The 22,965-nt window shown below is 43.7% G+C and overlaps 1 protein-coding gene across 7 annotated transcripts in view; it reads right to left on the bottom strand.

The window, feature by feature from the left end:
• fbrsl1 (fibrosin-like 1) overlaps positions 1-22,965 on the bottom strand; it is a 608,817-nt gene that overhangs the window by 166,836 nt on the left and 419,016 nt on the right. For all 7 annotated transcript variants that reach the window (XM_066656081.1, XM_066656086.1, XM_066656083.1 and 4 more), the window contains exon 5: positions 6,180-6,209. In XM_066656081.1, coding sequence (XP_066512178.1) covers positions 6,180-6,209 — 30 coding nt within the window. The remainder of the gene's footprint in view (positions 1-6,179; positions 6,210-22,965) is intronic.

Below are 22,965 nucleotides of genomic sequence, written 5' to 3'. Positions count from 1 at the left end.
GAAGTGCAGGAATGTGAACTCCACTGCTCCACACACACACACACACACACACACACGGAGACAGACACACACACACACACACACACACACGGAGACAGACACACACACACACACACACACACACGGAGACAGACACACACACACACACACACACACGGAGACAGACACACACACACACACACACACACGGAGACACACACACACACACACACGGAGACAGACACACACACACGGAGACACACACACGGAGACAGACACACACACACGGAGACAGACACACACAGAGACACGCACACACACATGGAGACACACACACACGAAGACACACACACACGGAGACACACACACACGGAGACACACACACACACACACACACGGAGACACACACACACACACGGAGACACGCACACACGGAGACACACACACACACACACACACACGGAGACAGACACACACACACACACACACACACACACACACACACACAGAGACACAGGTGTTTCATTGGACATTGATAAAAGACCGGGGGAAATATATAATTAGAAAGAAATGTGAGTTTAAGCAGCGATCTGTTTCCTATAAATACACTGTGTTTACCGCTGGATTCTGAAAGAACTTTGAAAGATTGGTGGCATTCCCTTTAAATAATAAACCCACAGCGTCTCTAAAGCGAACTGCTGCTGTTTTTAGTGAAACACTGAAGACTGAAGAAGACTGACGTTCTGTCACTGAATTAAAGACAAACAGTAAAAACTGACTCTGAAACAGTTACAGATCCCAGAGTGAAGCGGGTCATAACTCATTCAGTGACTGTGTTCACCACAGAATAATGATCAAATAAAACAATCAATGAACAACAAACACCTTTGAATTGGAGAGAAATCTGAAACAGGGTGGAATCCCCCTTTGAATAAAGAAGTAAAACAATGCGTTCTTTTTCAGAGGAACCCCCTAGGAATGGTTTAGTGGCTGAATTTAAAGGACTTTTAAAAAGTTGGTGGAGCTCCCCTTTAAATAAACAACTACAGTGAGATCAATGACCTTTGACCAATGAAATCGGTGGAATTCTGGGGGAGGTTCCCTTTAAATAAAGCGCTTCACTGAAGTCCGTCTCCATCCTTTTATTTAAGACTGAATTTGGGATGAATTTTATAAAGTTGGTGGAATTCCCCTGTAGATAAAGGTACGGTCAGATCTTGTTATTGTAAGATATGTAAATGAGCTGGGCTCCACCCTCCAGTTTAAAAGTCCTCGGTTTTGCATGGCCTTTGTTTGAGAGCGGTTTTATGTAAATGAGGCAGGTGCAGGTTTACCTGAGGACAGGTGTGTGTTCAGGTGAGCTATTGTCTTCTCATCAAGGCACTGAAATAGCAACTGCTTTTTCTTTCGAGAGCGTCACTGATAACACTGTTTATCTTTTCTTTGATGAAAAGACAATTAAAAAACGTGCTTATCGCTTTCCTTTGATCAGGGACAATACATTCTGGGGGTCTGGGAGTTTTTAGACGCCCCCTTCAGAGCAGCGATTCACTCCCAGGCGACTAGCGCCGCTCTGTAGCAGCTCTGCACCAGTCTGCAGTGATATCAGAGGAGCTGCTGGACTTTAGTTACATTTAGAGCCTCATTCTCCTTCAGAAGAGTTCCACAATCAGAGATTACCCCCCTCTCCTCACTCTTCTGTGACATGGAGCTCAGCTCATATTCCCATTCTGCAGAGTTCTGTTCAAACCTTCACTTCCACCTTAAATGTAGCTGTAGCATCAAGCGCTAGAGTGTAATCGCTTCACCATTTTAAGGTGGAACTGTACATTTACAGTTAACTCCAGAGACCTCAGCTGCTCCTCATGCTGTTTTCTGCTCGTTCTGAAGTAAAGGCCATAATCCACTGAAACTACATTAAACTCAGAGAATACACTGGGGCTCATAGAGTTTAAAGGAAAAACACTGACCCCTGTGGGTCACTTTGGGCGCAGGGCCACAGCGTCGTTTGGAGCGTGACTCGGAACAATCTCAGTTTGAAGAGTCGTGTCGCCCTCCCACTTCACCCCACCTCTCTACATTGTAAAATCTGTCTGTAAATGTTATGGTAAAACAACCATGACACTCAATGACTGTAAACTCTTAAAAGGTCAAATACAGTGTACAGTGTAACAGTGCAACACCGTGAATGCAGCCTCTCACAGCAATGTTCCTGCACTAGTGTAACGTCTCCTCAAAAGAGCAGGGCAGTGGTGGTGGTGGTGGGGGGGGGGTCTCTAAACCCCTGCCAGACGGTTCCTGTGAGGTGGTCTCGCGGTGACCTCACATGGCTTCATTCCACCTTAAACACTTTCCATCTCTCTATAAAAGTCCCGCCAAAATAAAAGCTCCCTTTGAATCTCTGCTGTCTGATCTCATCCACATGTTTTAAACACATCTGGATTTGGGTTTTACAGCCTCTGCGTCGCTAACGATGTCCGCATGTGTTCCACACAGACACAGATTAAAGCAACAGTGCAGCTTACACTGGAGCTAATGGGCTAACAGGCTAGCAGGCTAATGTTACACGCTAGGGTTAGCATGCTAACGATAGGTTTAATGGTTTAATGGTTACATTAAACAAACAAATGACAAACAAAAATAATGCACTGAAATAAAAACGTTTCCTTTGTTGTGATTCACTAAACATCTCCCTTCAGCCACAAGATTAAAACCAGAGTACAGAGCAAATTCACCAGAGTTAAATCAACAGTATTAACATTAAAATGACTCTGTGTAAGATTCTTTAACACTCTCAATGTTAACTGAACACTTATAATATTGATTTAAATCATTAAATCATTAAAACATCATTTTTGAGGTGCACACCTCAAAGTAAGTTCACTTTTAACTGAGTAACTATAGAGTAGGACACCACCATCAGATTTCCACCAAATTACACCAAATTAAAAAGGTTTAATAACAGCTTCAAATCCTGCAAAGAACCTGGTTGCTCTGTTTGTACTTACTCTGGTTGTATGAGCTGTTGGCATTGAGCAAGACACACACACACACACACACACACACACACACACACACAGTTCCCCCTCAAAAAGATAAAAGCCTATCGACTAGCGCAGGTGCTAAAGTTAATGCAAATTGCAACTCGCTATCGCTGCGTCATTTAAAGCGAGTGGTTTTTCCACTAAACGGCGAGAGGAGCTTAGCACAGATTAGCTGTGAGGTTGCGCCCGGTTAGCATCGAGTGAATCGAGGAAATTAGCATGTTGTAACTGCAGGGACAGAACTAACAGGATAGAGCAAAATGTAAACAAGAGATTAACCTGCATTGGGAATGTGAACGATACAGAGGCGCACATCTGGATAACAATTGACCAGCTGTTAACTGCATTAGCATAAGGCTAACAATGCTAGTTAGCATCAGCTTCAACTAAAAATTTGCTCTAATTTGAACAAATTTAGCAAATTACACAAATCATATCGTCTTTATTAGCGTTCAGTGTGTTGCCAGTTTACAGAACATTTTTTATAGAAATAATGAAATACAATTATGTGCTAAATTTGTAATTTTATCACATTATATATTTTTATTACTCCCAAGCAGAGGTGGGTAGTAACGCACTACATTTACTTGTGTAACTTTTTGGATAAATTGTACTCATAAGACTAGGTTTAATGTAGTATACTTTTTATTTTTACTTATTAAAAATAAATTTATGAAGAAGCAGGAGTTTTTTACATTGAGCTAAATTCTGCTCGCTAGTTACTACTTATTTTTATTGATTCGTCCAATGCACGACCTCTTGTTTTTTTTTTTGTTTTTTGTCGAGACCTCCACCAGACGCTCTGTCACATGACAATGTCTCACCAATCAAATGTAGCCAGTAGTGACGTTTGACACTGTTTCACCAAACAAACCAGCTGCTGTTAAAGCTGAACAGTCACACACACACACACACACACACACACACAGAGTTTATGGTTTATGTGCAGACTGCCTTCTTGTTCTTATTCTTTGTGACCTCTGCCTTTTGAGCCCATTGTTATTAAGTTGTTGTGGCTGAATTAAATTTTTTACTTTGTAAAGATTTAATTTATTAGTGTTTTATTTGTTTAAGAGCTATTCTCCGGCTCTGAATTGATTCATTGCTGTTTTATATTTATGTGAACACAGCAGAGATCATATTTTTAATGAACAGTGGGCTTTGGAAACCACAACAACGGCGGTGGTAACGTTAAGCGGTGTGTACTCATGGTGTATCGGCGTGTAGTTGTTGTTTGGGACTGAACACAGCTCCGTCAGCAGTTCAGACAGATCAGTAGAGTTTGTTCCTTCCTTGTTGCAGCGTCCAGCTCTCGCTGGATTCTTTCGTCGGCCACCGATCCAAGGAGCGTTTGAACCTCTTCAAAAGACCACGGCGTCATTTTACGACCTGCCGTCGTGAGTCGGATAAAAACAAATGTGATATCTGCTGCAGCTGGAGATTTTACAGATGGAGAGTTGGTGCTGTTCGTCTGCGTTGCGTGGCGTAGAGTGACGACTCTCTGTGGACAATCAGCCCTCTGCAAGGTTTACACGCCACGGTTTAGTCCCTACTCGACTCGCTCTGAACCACGAGAGAACAGCCACTAAACAAGAACCCGCTTCCAGGACCAGGACCTGATTCACCTGGTGGAGGAGGACTGGAGGAGACGAGTCGGGACCCTGCAGTGGAAATGTGCCAAACGTGTCCCAGCCTGGGAGTTGGCTCTGAATTGACTCATACCGTTCTCGTTCTTGACTCAGACGAAACACTGAGCGCTCATGCAGCTGTGGCTCATGGATTTGAGACTAGATTTAAATACCAAATTATCTCTAGAGTGCAACATGATTCCTGATGTTTATTTTACAAAAAAACCATGCAAATTCCATCCAAATCTCCAACTTTACAGAAATGACAGAAAGATAAGCACAGCCCATCACTGAGAGGAGAGCAACCCAAGCTTCTCACAGTGGAACACACTCACAAACCTCCAGACAACAGTAAACAAAGCCTTTATACATAATAATATCTATAAAGCAGACACGCCCCCCCCCCCCACCTCGTCCCCACAGTGTTTCTTAATGAAATCTGTTTCACAGAAGCGTCCACAGCAGTGTTCTCCCCCTGTGTAAACAGCCCTGTTCAGAACGCCCGCTTTCAGCACCTGTTCCTTTAAATGATAATGAGCCGCTCGCTGTTCACCCCGACCCCGAGCGCACAGCAGTGAGGAGCGAGGAGCAGAAGCTCTGGTTTTTAGCCGTTTTCACTCTGTTCTCTTTCTTCTCCGTTTTTACTCAGTGCTCTTATTTTTCCGTGCTCATTGTGTCTGTTTTGCCGAGTTTAACCTCGTCTTTGCGCTCTCACATAAACACGGGTCCAGCGCTGTGATTGGACAGACTCAGACGAGGGGGCGGGGCCATTCTAAAGTCTCTGCACTTGACGTCAGAAGCGGAGCAGAATCAGAACGACTCGTTTTATCCTGTGTTTCTGACTCAGGCAGCGCACAGAAATGTTTATTGAAAAGAGCTTAAAAACTAAATAGATTAAAAAAAATAAATATAAATAAACACCACCAAATCATCCCCACACTTTTCAGAACACACATATGCTTAACTCCACATCACACACACACACACACTCACATACACACACACTCACACACACACAATATGACAGCAGCCGTCAAATGTAGACATCGCACACACCCAGTGAGGCTTCAGAAGTGTCTGTTTACATCTCCCTCTCCCCTCCCTCCCTCCATCTCTCTCTCATCCACTCTATAAGATGCAAATGATCAACAGAAACATTAACACACACACACACACAGAATTTCACCTTACAGAACTCAGATCAATGTATCTATCTATAAATCAAATCAATCAATAAAAAACTGCATTTGAATGGCTTTGATCAATCGTGCCACCATCGATCAGTGAATCAACCCATCAGTCATCAATTAAAGAATCTACCTTCAAACCAACTCACCAAATAATCAATGAATAAATCAACGAATCACACCCTCAATCAATCAATCAATTAATCCATAGAATAAACAGATAGAACACTTTCTCTCACTATCCACTGTAACACGTAAATGTTCCACAGCAGCACTCTTTCTCTCTCTCTCTCTCTCTCTCTCACACACACACACACAAATACAGAAAGAGTGAGTCTTACCTTGTCATCATTGTCACTCTCACTGTCACACTACAGAGAGAGAGAGAGGGAGAGAGAGAGAGAGAGAGAGAGAGAGAGTTACATTAAACATTATTATTATTATTATTATTAAAAATGCTATATTGAGTGACTGATGTTTCTAATGATATCACCCTGAATGTGCCAATGAATGGCAATGGGAATGTGAAGTGTGTGTGTGTGTGTGTGTGTGTGTGTGTGTGTGTGTCCAGCTGGTAATGAGTTTGATTGACAGCTGACTAATCCACTTTACATACCTTCACACACATTAAGCGCTGCTGGTAATCCGTATGTTTGTGTGTGTGTGTGTGTGTGTGTGTGTGTGTGTAAGCAGAGAATACGCTGAGAAGTCCAGTGAAAGCCGAACACACTTTAACCAAAAGAGCTACAGATCAAAGATGAATATAATAAAGGAATAAAGTAAAAATACAATATAATGCAATTACATTGTAAAGAGTTACATAGAATAAGAAACAGCAGTACTACACACACACACACACGCACACACACACACACACACACACACACACACACACACACGCACACACACACAGTTCACACAGCGGAGTGTGTAAATCCGTGGTGAGAAACACAGGCGACTCGTTAAAGAAACGAGCAGTGCCTCGCTTTTAGAGTGCAAATGGGGTGCTGAGCTCATTTGCATACGCATAATTGGTCATTTGCATGCACCTAATTGCAGTCCATTAATTTGAGGGAGACCTGAAATGTCCTTTAACCAAAACGTGCAAATGAACCCAGAGAGAGAGAGACACACACACACACACACACACACACAGAGAGAGAGAGAGACAGAGAGAGAGAGACAGCGAGAATGAGAGAGTGAGAGAGAGAGAGTGAGACAGAGAATGAGAGAGGTAGACAGAATTAGTGAGAGAGAGAGAGAGAGAGAGAGAGAGAGAGAGAGAAAGTATGAAGGATAATGAGAGATTTTTAATGTTGCGGCTGTTGTAGTTCTATGCTAATGTGTATTATAATTTAGACCAGTTGGTGGCGCTGTGTGCGCTGTAAGCTATTAAAGGGCTGTATACCACACTTCCCAAAGATCCACTTACAGATGTTTTGTGGGTTATTTGTCACACTGCAACATTCCCACATTCATACATCCATCAACACACACTGCTCCTTTAAGGCTGATATATGTAAATGAGTTCTGTTCTGATTGGCCGAGCCTCATTTATAAAGCTGAAACACTCCATGTATCTTCTGTAAGTAAAAGTGTTGGCTGTTGAGACATCCTATTGGCAATGGACCGCAGTTGTGTTGCTATGCTAGCCCAGACTGGTACTATGTGGATAATGTAGTGTTCCAGGTGGTTGCAAGGGTGCTGCTTAGTGATTGCAATGGTATTTCAGGTGGTTGCAGGGTTCACTGTAATCTCTAGTGTCTGTGATAGGTGCCAGGATGTTGCTGGGTGGTTGGGATGATGTTCCTGGTGGTAACAAGTTGCTTTTTTTGTTATTCCAGGTTTTTGTTAGTATATGCGTGTTATTATTAAATGTGTGCTCCACACGTTTATGGCAGATAATCACGAGAAAATTAGCCACTACATAAAACATCCACTCACCACGAGCTGATATCTCAAAAGCTCTGAGATGGGTTTAGCAACAAAAACAGCAGAACTATGAAAACAATGACTAAACACAGCGACAAGCCACGAGAGAGATGTGATTTTAGCACCAGTCAGTGCTACAACATTAAGAGTCCTTGGGCAAGACTCCTAACACTGCCTTGGCCTACTTGTAATTCCAATAACCTTGTAAGTTGTAAGTTGATAAGAGTCTGCCAAATGCCTTAAAATGTGAAATGGAAATGGAAATGCTACTACTGATGTCTCTACTACGATCACTATTACTACTGCTACTACTGATAACACTAGTAATATTACTACTACTGATAACACTATTACTATTACTACTAGTATGACTATCATTATTAACACTGTGACTACTAATATCACTATTACTTCTACAACTACTATCACTATTACTATTCCTACTAGTACAACTATCATTATTACCACTGCTACTACTAATATCACTATTAATGCTACTACTAATACTATCGCTATTACTACCGCTAGTACTGATAGCACTATTAATATTACTAGTAGTACTACTATCATTATTACCACTGCTACTACTGATATCAATATTACTACTGGTAATACTACTATTGCTATTACTATAGTTACTACTGATATCACCATTACTACTGCTACAACTATCATCAAGACTACTACTACTATCACTATTACTACTACTACTACTACTACTACTATGAGTATTACTACTGCTACTACTTCTACTACTGCTACTTTCACTATTACCTCTGCTATTACTATAACTACTACTACTATCATTACTACTACGGCTACTAATGATATTACTACTACTAGTCTGCTACTAGTACTACTAAGTTTGTTGGGTCTAAGAGTCAAAAATGTGTGTACATTTGTGTTTTTTTAACACTGTGTGTGTGTGTGTGTGTGTCTCTGTGTCTTTTTGTATGTGAGTGTTTGTCTGTTAAAGACCTTAATCACTCCAATTAAGACCAGTTCCAGGCTTAACGATCTCGTTACCATGGACTCGTTAGACAAAGATCAGAGGTGAAGGTAAAGGCCGGCGGAGACCGTCAGAGTGAACAGGATCTGTGGAGTGTGTAAATAATTAATTGTGGTGTTGTATCTTGTAGCGCTCTGTTAGCGCTCTCGCTAACGCACTCTCCCTCTCACACACACTGAGCAGATCTGACGAGTCACGCTGGGAGAAACAACACAGCTCCACTCTGCCTTTTATCCCAAACACAGAAACACACACAGCAAACAAACTGCACCGGAGCAACAATTCAGGCTATAACGAGCAGGAGGTGTTTTTAAGGTGGCACTGAAGGGAATGAGATGCTTTTAAGGATCATGTGGTATTTTAACAGTGATTTGTGTGAGAAGTGATATTTTTAAGGTAGAACTGAGCAGGATGTGATTTTTTTCTTATTATTTATATTTTGCCAAATGTTCTCCCCAAGCGTGTTGAGTCTGATGAACAGAGGTTAGTGTTCTCCTCCGAGCGTGTTGAGTCTGATGAACAGAGGTTAGTGTTCTCAGAGCATTCAATTGTTCCATTGCCTCATTGGAGACAAAAGGTTTTGATCTGCCTGTGATGGCTTCATGAGATTGGAGGAGATAGAGCTAATGGGTGGGACTGGAGTTCTGATGGAAGCTGTTCCTTTAGAGACCAACAATGGATCAAACCACTGCAGCTCTTTGATTTGATCAAAAGCGTCAATTCATACCATCGCCTGACATGTGACCTTGCCTCGGGGCAGAGCGGGACACAGCTGGAGTAAGAGTTAGAGTTATTGATCTGGAGGAGGGTAAAGGTGAGGGAGGGAGAGAAGGAGGGATGAAGAAAAGATAAATCAGTGACGACATGGTGAGAGCTTCTAGAAATTGTAACAGCCTCATCCCAGAGCAAGAACCACATCCCGAATGTGAAGCAGTAGTACAGTCAGACACTCATCCCATCAGTCCATTAATCAGGAGTGTTTCCCTCTCTCCTGCAGTAACAGCCTATGTAGTGGAACATTACCGTGAGGATTTCATGGTTTTAACACTTCACATAAACACTGAACAACCCAGGATTTGACGGCGAGGTGCAGTGATGTTAACGTCATCCGGAGGCAGGACGTCCATCACTGAGGAGACACAGCTTCATTCCAGCAGCTGTCCCCCTGAGACACCCCTCCACTCCTAGCAGGACTTCAGAGGCTGATTTCTCTGAAGGAGGCATCACTAACTGTGATTGGTTCTGTGGCAGAGCTGATGTCACATATGCCATATTTAGCCCCGCCCACTAAGATCCAGCAGAGAATAATTTTATAAAGATAAAAGCCTGTGCTGTTCTCTCTGCTGAGCTTAAGAGACATTCTCCTGCACACAGAAAGACACGAGTCAGGAGAGGGACAGGAGTGGACAGGGGACTTAAATTAACATCGTTCGTCCCCCTGGCTTCTCCTGTGAGGGTGAAGACAAAGTGCAGCTCTGGCAGTCTCAGAGCTCTTCACTGTGCTCTCTCTGGGTTTGATTACTTGGGTCCAATGCCCAGCCAGGGACCGAAAAATGCTGACAGATCATTTCTCTGGTGTTGATTTGTTAGGTCTGCCTCTGCTCCCCAGCCACTTTATTAGTATTTTACCACCTAAGCAGGTCCCTAAAAACACACTGACTCTATTTATATCTGTGTCCAAATATTTATGGACATCTGCCCCCACCATCTGGACCCAGTCCACTGCGGCACATGCCTCAGGAAAACGGTGCAAATGGATAAAAAAACAAAGTGTCTGGGTCCGGTGCTAGGCTTTCTCTCTCTCTGCTCACGGCAGAGAAACGCCATCTTTTAGACAACGGAGAGACTCCAAGCGCTGAAAAGCACCAACCGAGATGAGGATGTTGCTCTATTCCTGCTCCATAGGGGGGTAACACTGACTTATTGTTGCTGTTACAGTTACATTACTTAAGGTGGAACTGACTCTAAATTCAGGAGAGCGCTAACTTCATGAAAGTAAACAAAGAGCGAAAGTGCTACAAAACTAAACAGCTCGAGTTACACATGAGTTTCTGTGGGAATTCAAACAGTGAATAAACACTTACAGACAATTTACACTTCAGACACCAACAAGATACAGTCACTTCTTACTCACACACACCGCTCCACATTAAAAGATACAGTCGCTTCTTACTCACACACACCGCTCCACCTTAAAAGATACAGCCGCTTCTTACTCACACACACCGCTCCACATTAAAAGATACAGTTGCTTCTTACTCACACACACCGCTCCACCTTAAAAGATACAGTCCCTTCTTACTCACACGCACCGCTCCACCTTAAAAGATACAGTCGCTTCTTACTCACACACACCGCTCCACCTTAAAAGATACAGTCCCTTCTTACTCACACACACCACTCCACCTTAAAAGATACAGTCCCTTCTTACTCACACACACCTCCACCTCTGCAGTGAACAGAGAACACACTGATTCCAGGCACTGGGTTCAGCAGAGATGTTGGAGGAGTGACCACAAACTTTCAGCTATATAACACACACACACACACACACATACACACACACACAAATGCACGCACGCAAGCACAGCAGGGCTGAGATGGAGGAGGAAATGGAGTGTGTTGATGTGAGGTGACCTCCGAGGCAGCGCAAATCTCTCCTGAGCTCAAAGTGACACAGTGATAGAGTGTTAGAGTGACAGAGAAAGAGAAAGAGAGAGAGAGAGAGACAGACAGACAGACAGAGAGAAAGACACAGAGAGAGAGACAGAAAGACAGAGAGAGAGAGAGAAAGACAGACAGACAGAGAGAAAGATACAGAGAGAGAGAGATGAATAATTTAGTTTCTGAGGGAGAACAAATCAACGAGCAACACTGAAACAGACTACAACTGACCCAGAACTACAGATTACATCCTCTCTCTCTGTCTCTCTCTCTCTCTGGCTGTGTCCCAGTTGCACACTCTTTCTATGCAGTATACACTGTGTACTGTGTGTGAGGTTGGTTGGTAGAACACAGTACACAGTTTTTGATTGGGTCCACATTAGACCTCTTTTTTTCAGAATATTTACATTTCAACCAGTTTTAGGCGTAGAGACAGTATTGGACGTAGAGACAGTTTTAGACGTAGAGACAGTTTTAGATGTAGACACAGTTTTAGACGTAGAGACAGTTTTAGACGTAGAGACGTAGAGACAGTTTTAGATGTAGACACGGTTTTAGACGTAGAGACAGTTTTAGATGTAGACACAGTTTTAGACGTAGAGACACTTTTAGACGTAGAGACGTAGTGACAGTTTTAGACGTAGAGACACTTTTAGACATAGACACAGTTTTAGACGTAGAGATGTAGATACAACTTTAGACGTAGGGACAGTTTTAGATGTAGACACAGTTTTAGACGTATAGATGTAGAGACCGTTTTAGACGTAGAGACAGTTTTAGATGTAGAGACAATTTTAGACGTAGAGACAGTTATAGACATAGAGACAGTTTTAGACGTAGACACAGTTTTAGACGTTGAGACAGTTTTAGACATAGAGACAGTTTTAGACGTAGAGACACTTTTAGACATAGACACAGTTTTAGACGTAGAGATGTAGATACAACTTTAGACGTAGAGACAGTTTTAGATGTAGACACAGTTTTAGACGTATAGATGTAGAGACAGTTTTAGACGTAGAGACAGTTTTAGATGTAGAGACAGTTTTAGACGTAGAGACAGTTATAGACGTAAAGACAGTTTTAGACGTAGACACAGTTTTAGACGTTGAGACAGTTTTAGACATAGAGACAGTTTTAGACGTAGGGACAGTTTTAGACATAGAGACGTAGAGACAGTTTTAGATGTAGACACAGTTTTAGACGTAGAGATGTAGATACAGCTTTAGACGTACAGACGTAGAGACAGTTTTAGGTATAGACACAGTTTTAGACGTAGAGATGTAGAGACAGTTTTAGATGTAGACACAGTTTTAGACATAGAGACGTAGAGACAGTTTTAGACGTAGAGACAGTTTTAGACATAGAGACAGTTTTAGACGTAGAGACAGTGTTAGACGTAGAGACGTAGAGACAGTTTTAGATGTAGAGACAGTTTTAGACATAGAGACAGTTTTAGACGTAGAGACAGTTTTAGACGTAGACACAGTTTTAGACGTAGAGATGTAGATACAGCTTTAGACGTAGAGACAGTTTTAGATGTAGACACAGTTTTAGACGTAGAGACAGTTTTAGATGTAGACACAGTTTTAGACGTAGAGACAGTTTTAGACGTAGAGACAGTTTTAGACGTAGACACTGTTTTAGACGTAGAGATGTAGATACAGCTTTAGACGTAGAGAGAGTTTTAGATGTAGACACAGTTTTAGACGTAAAGATGTAGAGACAGTTTTAGACGTAGACACAGTTTTAGACGTAGAGACAGTTTTAGACATAGAGATGTAGAGACAGTTTTAGACGTAGGGACAGTTTTAGACGTAGAGACAGTTTTAGACGTAGACACTGTTTTAGACGTAGAGATGTAGATACAGCTTTAGACGTAGAGAGAGTTTTAGATGTAGACACAGTTTTAGACGTAAAGATGTAGAGACAGTTTTAGACGTAGACACAGTTTTAGACGTAGAGACAGTTTTAGACATAGAGATGTAGAGACAGTTTTAGACGTAGAGACAGTTTTAGATGTAGACACAGTTTTAGATGTAGAGATGTAGATACAGCTTTAGAAGTACAGACATAGAGACAGTTTTAGATGTAGACACAGTTTTAGACGTAGAGATGTAGATACAGTTTTAGATGTAGAGACAGTTTTAGATGTAGAGACAGTTTTAGACGTAGATACAGTTTTAGACGTAGAGACATAGAGATAGTTTTACACGTAGAGACATAGAGACAGTTTAAGACATAGAGACAGTTTTAGACGTAGACACAGTTTTAGACATAGACACAGTTTTAGACATAGAGACGTTGAGACAGGTTTAGACGTAGAGACAGTTTTTGATGTAGAGACAGTTTTAGACATAGAGACGTAGAGACAGTTTTAGACGTAGAGACAGTTTTAGACATAGAGACAGTTTTAGACAGAGACGTAGAGACAGTTTTAGATCTAGAGACAGTTTTAGACGTAGAGACAGTTTTAGACATAGAGACAGTTTTAGACGTAGAGACAGTTTTAGACGTAGAGACAGTTTTAAACGTAGAGATGTAGAGACAGTTTTAGACGTAGAGACAGTTTTAGATGTAGAGACAGTTTTAGACGTAGAGACCTACAGACAGTTTTAGACATAGAGACAGTTTTAGACATAGAGACAGTTTTAAACATAGAGATGTAGAGACAGTTTTAGACGTAGAGACGTAGAGACAGTTTCTGACGTAGAGACAGTTTTAGACATAGAGACAGTTTAAGACGTAGAGACGTAGAGACAGTTTCTGACGTAGAGACAGTTTTAGACATAGAGACGTAGAGACAGTTTTAGACGTAGAGATGTAGAGACAGTTTTAGATGTAGACACGGTTTTAGATGTAGAGATGTAGAGACAGTTTTAGATGTAGAGACGGTTTTAGACGTATAGATGTAGAGACAGTTTTAGATGTAGAGACGTAGAGACAGCTTTAGACATAGAGACAGTTTTAGACGTAGACACAGTTTTAGACAGAGACATAGACAGTTTTAGACGTAGACACCATTTTAGACGTAGAGACGTAGAGAGAGTTTTAGATGTAGACACAGTTTTAGACGTAGAGATGTAGACACAGCTTTAGACGTACAGATGTAGAGAGAGTTTTAGATGTAGACACAGTTTTAGACGTAGAGATGTAGAGACAGTTTTAGATGTAGAGACAGTTTTAGACGTAGAGACAGTTTTAGACGTAGAGACGTAGAGACAGTTTTAGACATAGAGACAGTTTTAGATGTAGAGACAATTTTAGAAATAGAGAAGTAGAGACAGTTTTAGATGTAGAGACAGTTTTAGATGTAGATATGTAGAGACAGTTTTAGACATAGAGATGTAGAGACAGTTTTAGATGTAGAGACAGTTTTGGATGTAGAGACAGTTTTAGACGTAGAGACAGTTTTAGACGTAGAGACAGCTTTAGACATAGAGACAGTTTTAGACGTAGACACAGTTTTAGACATAGAGACGTAGAGACAGTTTTAGACATAGAGACAGTTTTAGACGTAGAGACGTAGAGACAGTTTTAGATGTAGAGACAGTTTTAGACGTAGAGATGTAGAGACAGTTTTAGATGTAGAGACAGTTTTGGATGTAGAGACAGTTTTAGACGTAGAGACGTAGAGACAGCTTTAGACATAGGGACAGTTTTAGACGTAGACACAGTTTTAGACATAGAGACGTAGAGACAGTTTTAGATGTAGAGACAGTTTTAGACGCAGAGACAGTTTTAAACGTAGAGATGTAGAGACAGTTTTAGACATAGAGACAGTTTAGACGTAGAGACAGTTTAAGACGTAGAGACAGTTTTAGACATAGAGACGTAGAGACAGTTTTAGATGTAGAGACAGTTTTAGATGTAGAGACAATTTTAGATGTAGAGACGTAGAGACAGTTTTAGATGTAGAGACAGTTTTTGACGTAGAGATGTAGAGACAGTTTAGACGTAGAGACAGTTTAAGACGTAGAGACAGTTTTAGACATAGAGACGTAGAGACAGTTTTAGATGTAGAGACAGTTTTAGATGTAGAGACAATTTTAGATGTAGAGACGTAGAGACAGTTTTAGATGTAGAGACAGTTTTTGACGTAGAGACGTAGAGACAGTTTTAGATGTAGAGACAGTTTTAGACGCAGAGACAGTTTTAGACGTAGAGACGTAGAGACAGTTTTAGACATAGAGACAGTTTTAGACATAGAGACAGTTTTAGACGTAGAAACAGTTTAAGACGTAGAGACAGTTTTAGACATAGAGACGTAGAGACAGTTTTAGATGTAGAGACAATTTTAGACGTAGAGACGTAGAGACAGTTTTATATGTAGAGACAGTTTTAGACGTAGATATGTAGAGACAGTTTTAGAAGGTAGAGATGTAGAGACAGTTTTAGACATAGAGACAGTTTTAGACGTAGAGACAGTTTTAGATGTAGAGACAGTTTTTGACTTAGAGACAGTTTTAGATGTAGATACAGTTTTAGACATAGAGAGAGTTTTAGACGTAGAGACGGTTTTACACGTAGAGACGTAGAGACAGTTTTAGATGTAGAGACCGTTTTAGACGTAGATATAGTTTTAGATGTAGAGATAGTTTTAGATGTAGACACAGTTTAAGACATAGAGACAGTTTTAGACGTAGAGACGTAGAGACAGTTTTAGACGTAGAGACAGTTTTAGACATAGAGACGTAGAGACAGTTTTAGACGTAGAGACGTAGAGACAGTTTTAGACATAGAGACATAGAGACAGTTTTAGACATAGAGATGTAGACACAGTTTTAGACGTAGAGTTGTAGAGACAGTTTTAGACGTAGAGGGACGTTGCTCTATTCGTGCTCCATAGGGGGGTAACACTGACTTTGTTTAGTGTTTCACTTGAGGTGGAAATGTCTCAAACTCGGGAGACGGCTAACTGCATTACAGCTGAGACAGGGCTGTCCTTAGTAACCGAGGTCACACTCGGAACAGTGTGAGGAGGCTGCATTGTGAAGTCACTGGAACCCTACACCACTGAGTTAAAACAGATCTGATTATTAATGTCCTGTAAAATAATATGATTCTAAAATGTTATTAAAACTCAAATTCAACTTTAAATATTTACATTTAAATAAAATTCTACTAAATATATGTTAGATACGGTACTGTAATAATCCTATTGATTAAATACGGGGAAGGAGCTGAGGGACCTTCCTATTGGACGATGCCCTAAATCTGGGCTTAAGTTATCTGGCTAACTTCTAAATCCTGTCAGACGTCTCAGATAAGGCCGAACCTGTCAGTGCTCTTCATCTCCACGCCAGCCGCTCTGTTCTGACGTGAATTAATGAGGATCTTCGTGTTTGTAAACGTGCCAGGTTGTTGTGTGTGTACAAGTGTGTGTGGGTACGAGTGTGTGTGTGTGCGCATGTGTGTGTGTGTGTGTGTGTTAGAACCCTCCGGAGGTTCTGAGCTCCATATGGCTCCACATATGCCTCGCGGCAGCGTCAATTAAAGCTTCTGTGAGAATGATTTAACACCGGCCAGAACTGTCTGTCCCTCAGCTGTGTGTTAGTGTGTGTGTGTGTGTGTGTGTGTGTGTGTGTGAGAAAGAGAGAGAGAGAGACACACACGTCTCCACATCCCTCTGGTTAGTTTCAATACAAATTCATATTATAAATACTTCTTAATAAACACAACATGATAAACATTAATAGCCACTGTGACCAGGCTCATAACACACTGATGAGGAACATTCATACAGACGCAACTCCAAGAGTCAGCCAGAGGAGTGTAAATCCCCCCAGCACTGGTCTGGGGAACAGTGGAACTGTGTTCTCTGCTGTGATGGATCCCAGGACCTCATCATCATCAGTGAGGGTCAGGGGCAGGTGTTGGGGATTAGTTCTGGATCAAACTCAACACTCCAGCTCATCCCAGAGGAACTCCATCACTCCAGAGAACACAGTTCCACTGTTCCACACACCAGAGGAACCCCATCACTCTAGAGAACACAGTTCCACTGTTCCACACACCAGAGGAACCCCATCGCTCCAGAGAACACTGTTCCACTGTTCCACACACCAGAGGAACCCCATCGCTCCAGAAAACACAGTTCCACTGTTCCACACACCAGAGGAACCCCATCGCTCCAGAGAACACAGTTCCACTGTTCCACATACCAGAGGAACCCCATCACTCCAGAAAACACAGTTCCACTGTTCCACACACCAGAGGAACCCCATCGCTCCAGAGAACACAGTTCCACTGTTCCACATACCAGAGGAACCCCATCACTCCAGAGAACACTGTTCCACTGTTCCACACACCAGAGGAACCCCATCACTCCAGAGAACACAGTTCCACTGTTCCACACACCAGAGGAACTCCATCACTCCAGAGAACACAGTTCCACTGTTCCACACACTAGAGGAACTCCATCACTCCAGAGAACACAGTTCCACTGTTCCACACACCAGAGGAACTCCATCACTCCAGAGAACACAGTTCCACTGTTCCACACACCAGAGGAACCCCATCACTCCAGAGAACACAGTTCCACTGTTCCACACACCAGAGGAACCCCATCGCTCCAGAGAACACTGTTCCACTGTTCCACACACCAGAGGAACCCCATCGCTCCAGAGAACACAGTTCCACTGTTCCACACACCAGAGGAACCCCATCGCTCCAGAGAACACAGTTCTACTGTTCCACACACCAGAGGAACACCATCACTCCAGAGAACACTGTTACACTGTTCCACACACCAGAGGAACCCCATCTCTCCAGAGAACACAGTTCCACTGTTCCACACACCAGAGGAACCCCATCACTCCAGAGAACACAGTTCCACTGTTCCACACACCAGAGGAACCCCATCGCTCCAGAGAACACAGTTCCACTGTTCCACACACCAGAGGAACTCCATCACTCCAGAGAACACAAACCCACGCAGACACAGGGAGAACACACCACACTCCTCACAGACAGTCACCCAGAACAAACCCTCGCAGACACAGAGAGAACACACCACACTCCTCACAGACAGTCACCCGGAGGAAACCCACACAGACACAGGGAGAACACACCACACTCCTCACAGACAGTTACCCGGAGGAAACCCATACAGACACAGGGAGAACACACCACACTCCTCACAGACAGTCACCCAGAGGAAACCCACACAGACACAGAGAGAACACACCACACTCCTCACAGACAGTCACCCGGAGGAAACCCACGCAGACACAGGGAGAACACACCACACTCCTCACAGACAGTCACCTGGAGGAAACCCACGCAGACACAGGGAGAACACACCACACTCCTCACAGACAGTTACCCAGAGGAAACCCACGCAGACACAGAGAGAACACACCACACTCCTCACAGACAGTTACCCGGAGGAAACCCATGCAGACACAGGGAGAACACACCACACTCCTCACAGACAGTCACCCAGAGGAAACCCACACAGACACAGAGAGAACACACCACACTCCTCACAGACAGTCACCCGGAGGAAACCCACGCAGACACAGGGAGAACACACCACACTCCTCACAGACAGTCACCTGGAGGAAACCCACGCAGACACAGGGAGAACACACCACACTCCTCACAGACAGTCACCTGGAGGAAACCCACGCAGACACAGGGAGAACACACCACACTCCTCACAGACAGTCACCCGGAGGAAACCCACACAGACACAGGGAGAACACACCACACTCCTCACAGACAGTCACCCGGAGGAAACCCACGCAGACATAGGGAGAACACACCACACTCCTCACAGACAGTCACCCAGAGGAAACCCACGCAGACACAGGGAGAACACACCACACTCCTCACAGACAGTTACCCAGAGGAAACCCACGCAGACACAGAGAGAACACACCACACTCCTCACAGACAGTTACCCGGAGGAAACCCATGCAGACACAGGGAGAACACACCACACTCCTCACAGACAGTCACCCAGAGGAAACCCACACAGACACAGAGAGAACACACCACACTCCTCACAGACAGTCACCCGGAGGAAACCCACGCAGACACAGGGAGAACACACCACACTCCTCACAGACAGTCACCTGGAGGAAACCCACGCAGACACAGGGAGAACACACCACACTCCTCACAGACAGTCACCTGGAGGAAACCCACGCAGACACAGGGAGAACACACCACACTCCTCACAGACAGTCACCCGGAGGAAACCCACACAGACACAGGGAGAACACACCACACTCCTCACAGACAGTCACCTGGAGGAAACCCACGCAGACACAGGGAGAACACACCACACTCCTCACAGACAGTCACCCGGAGGAAACCCACACAGACACAGGGAGAACACACCACACTCCTCACAGACAGTCACCCGGAGGAAACCCACGCAGACACAGGGAGAACACACCACACTCCTCACAGACAGTCACCCGGAGGAAACCCACACAGACACAGGGAGAACACACCACACTCCTCACAGACAGTCACCCGGAGGAAACCCACGCAGACATAGGGAGAACACACCACACTCCTCACAGACAGTCACCCAGAGGAAACCCACACAGACACAGGGAGAACACACCACACTCCTCACAGACAGTAACCCGGAGGAAACCCACGCAGACATAGGGAGAACACACCACACTCCTCACAGACAGTCACCCAGAGGAAACCCACGCAGACATAGGGAGAACACACCACACTCCTCACAGACAGTCACCCGGAGCAGCACTCGAACCCACAACCTCCTGGACCCTGGAGCTGTGACAGAGACACTCCCTGCTGCTCCCACAATGTGATGAAAATCTAAACCACACACACACTAGCGTTTTAAGCCCATGACAAAGACTTACATTCACAATGTGGATATTTCAAGGACTTTAACCATAATAAAACTAATCCTCATGCTAAACCCTAGTCCTGAGATTTCAACACGTCTTCATTAAACTGTGCATCGCAGACAAAGGGGAAGCAAACCCCCACCGTGTCAAACTATGTACAGTTCTCAGTCCCTACAATGTGATATAAACCTGTTAAACACACACACACACACACACACACACACACACACACACACACAGAGACAGAGAGAGAGAGAGAGTGAGACAGAGATGGAGAGAGACAGGCGCTTCTAAAAACGTTTAGACGTCTAATCATCTTCGGGATCAAAGCAGAAATCTGCCGTTCGCTGCGATTCTGACTCTGTCTCTTTTCTCTCCGTCTTTCTTTTCTTTTCGGCGTCTGTTTCGGCTGCAGATGTGTTCCAGTAGGATGTTTTGTATTTGAAGATGACAGCAGACAGCGGGAGAATGTTTCAGAGACATTTTTATCTCCTCTGGATCATCACTGTCTCACACCAAAAAAAAAAACAGACAATCAAAGATGAGAGAGAGAGAGAGAGAGTGAAAGAGAGAGAAAGAGAGAGAAAACAGAGAGAGAGTGAGAGAGAGAGAGAAAGAGAGAGAAAACAGAGAGAGCGAGAGAGAGAAAGAGAGAGAGAGAGTGAGAGAGAGAAAGCAGAGAGAGCGAGAGAGAGAGAGAGAGAGCGACAGAAAGAGAGAGAGAGAGAGCGAGAGAGAGAGAGAGAGAGAGAAAGAAAGAGAGAGAAAACAGAGAGAGAGAGAGAGAGAGAGAGAAAACAGAGAGAGAGAGAGACAGAAAGAGAGAGAGAGAGAGAGAGAGAGAGAGAGAGAGAGAGAGAGAGACAGAAAGATGAGAGACAGACGAGAGAGATAGAGAGAGAGAAAGAGAGAAAACAGAGAGAGCGAGAGAGAGAGAGAGAGAGAGAGAGAGAGAGAAAACAGAGAGAGAGAGAAACAGAAAACAGAGAGAGAGAAATTTCTCAGAGCTGCTGTTAATGAACAAACCCTCCCATTTAACCATGAACAAAACACATGTCTGAATACTTTATACGAGACACTGAAAATTGCTGTTAGGATTTGATGGCATCCTGCCTTCACAGAACCTTTTAGATTCATGCTTCTGTATTGAATCGATGCAGAGTCTACGCCGCAGTGTGTGTGAGTGCCCTACGTCGTTTAGAGTGTTTATACTTCTGCGTCCGTGTTTCTCTGCACTACGGCTGAACCACAATTATCTCCCTCAACCCTGTGTGTAGTGCACAGTGTAATGTAGTTGTGGTATTAGTTTTATTATCTGTTTAATGCACTCTGTAGGGTATTATTTAGAACAGAGTGCAGTTACTATGTGGTGCAAATAAATAAACAAATACAGCTCTGGCACTTTTTCTTACAAGTTCCATGATGTTGAAGTCTGGTTTGATGCGTAGTTACATTTCTGGGGGGATGCGGGTAGAGTATGAAACAGAGTATGGAGTACGGTACAGAGAAGGGTACGGAGTAAGGTACAGTGTTCCACACACCAGAGGAACCCTATCGCTCCAGAGAACACAGTTCCACTGTTCCACACACCAGAGGAACCCTATTGCTCCAGAGAACACAGTTCCACTGTTCCACACACCAGAGGAACCCCATCACTCCAGAGAACACAGTTCCACTGTTCCACAAACCAGAGGAACCCCATCACTCCAGAGAACACAGTTCCACTGTTCCACACACCAGAGGAACCCCATCGCTCCAGAGAACACAGTTCCACTGTTCCACACACCAGAGGAACCCCATCACTCCAGAGAACACAGTTCCACTGTTCCACACACCAGAGGAACCCCATCGCTCCAGGGAACACAGTTCCACTGTTCCACACACCAGAGGAACCCCATCGCTCCAGAGAACACAGTTCCACTGTTCCACACACCAGAGAAACCCCATCGCTCCAGAGAACACAGTTCCACTGTTCCACACACCAGGGGAACCTCATCGCTCCAGAGAACACAGTTCCACTGTTCCACACACCAGAGGAACCCCATCCCTCCAGAGAACACAGTTCCACTGTTCCACACACCAGAGGAACCCCATCCCTCCAGAGAACACAGTTCCACTGTTCCACACACCAGAGGAACCCCATCACTCCAGAGAACACAGTTCCACTGTTCCACACACCAGAGGAACCCCATCGCTCCAGGGAACACAGTTCCACTGTTCCACACACCAGAGGAACCCCATCGCTCCAGAGAACACAGTTCCACTGTTCCACACAGCAGAGGAACCCCATCACTCCAGAGAACACAGTTCCACTGTTCCACACACCAGAGGAACCCCATCGCTCCAGAGAACACAGTTCCACTGTTCCACACACCAGAGGAACCCCATCACTCCAGAGAACACAGTTCCACTGTTCCACACACAAGTGCTGGGGGATCATACCCCTCTGGTGAGCTCTTGGAATTGAGCATGGGCTCATGGGCTGTGTTCCATTCCATTTAATGTATGTTTACAGAGATAATGCACACACAATGTGACAGTGTTTGAAATAATTGCTGCCACATTACACTACTTTCGAATGTTATTGAGGAAACATAAGTTAGTGTTCTCCTCCAAGTATGTTGAGTCACGTCAACAATATAAATCCTGTGCAACTGCCTGACAAACAACTAAACTAAAATCACA

The sequence above is a fragment of the Hoplias malabaricus genome, chromosome Y, assembly GCF_029633855.1.
Source record: "Hoplias malabaricus isolate fHopMal1 chromosome Y, fHopMal1.hap1, whole genome shotgun sequence".
NCBI classification, from domain to species: domain Eukaryota; kingdom Metazoa; phylum Chordata; class Actinopteri; order Characiformes; family Erythrinidae; genus Hoplias; species Hoplias malabaricus.
This window is presented reverse-complemented; position numbering and strand designations above follow the sequence as displayed.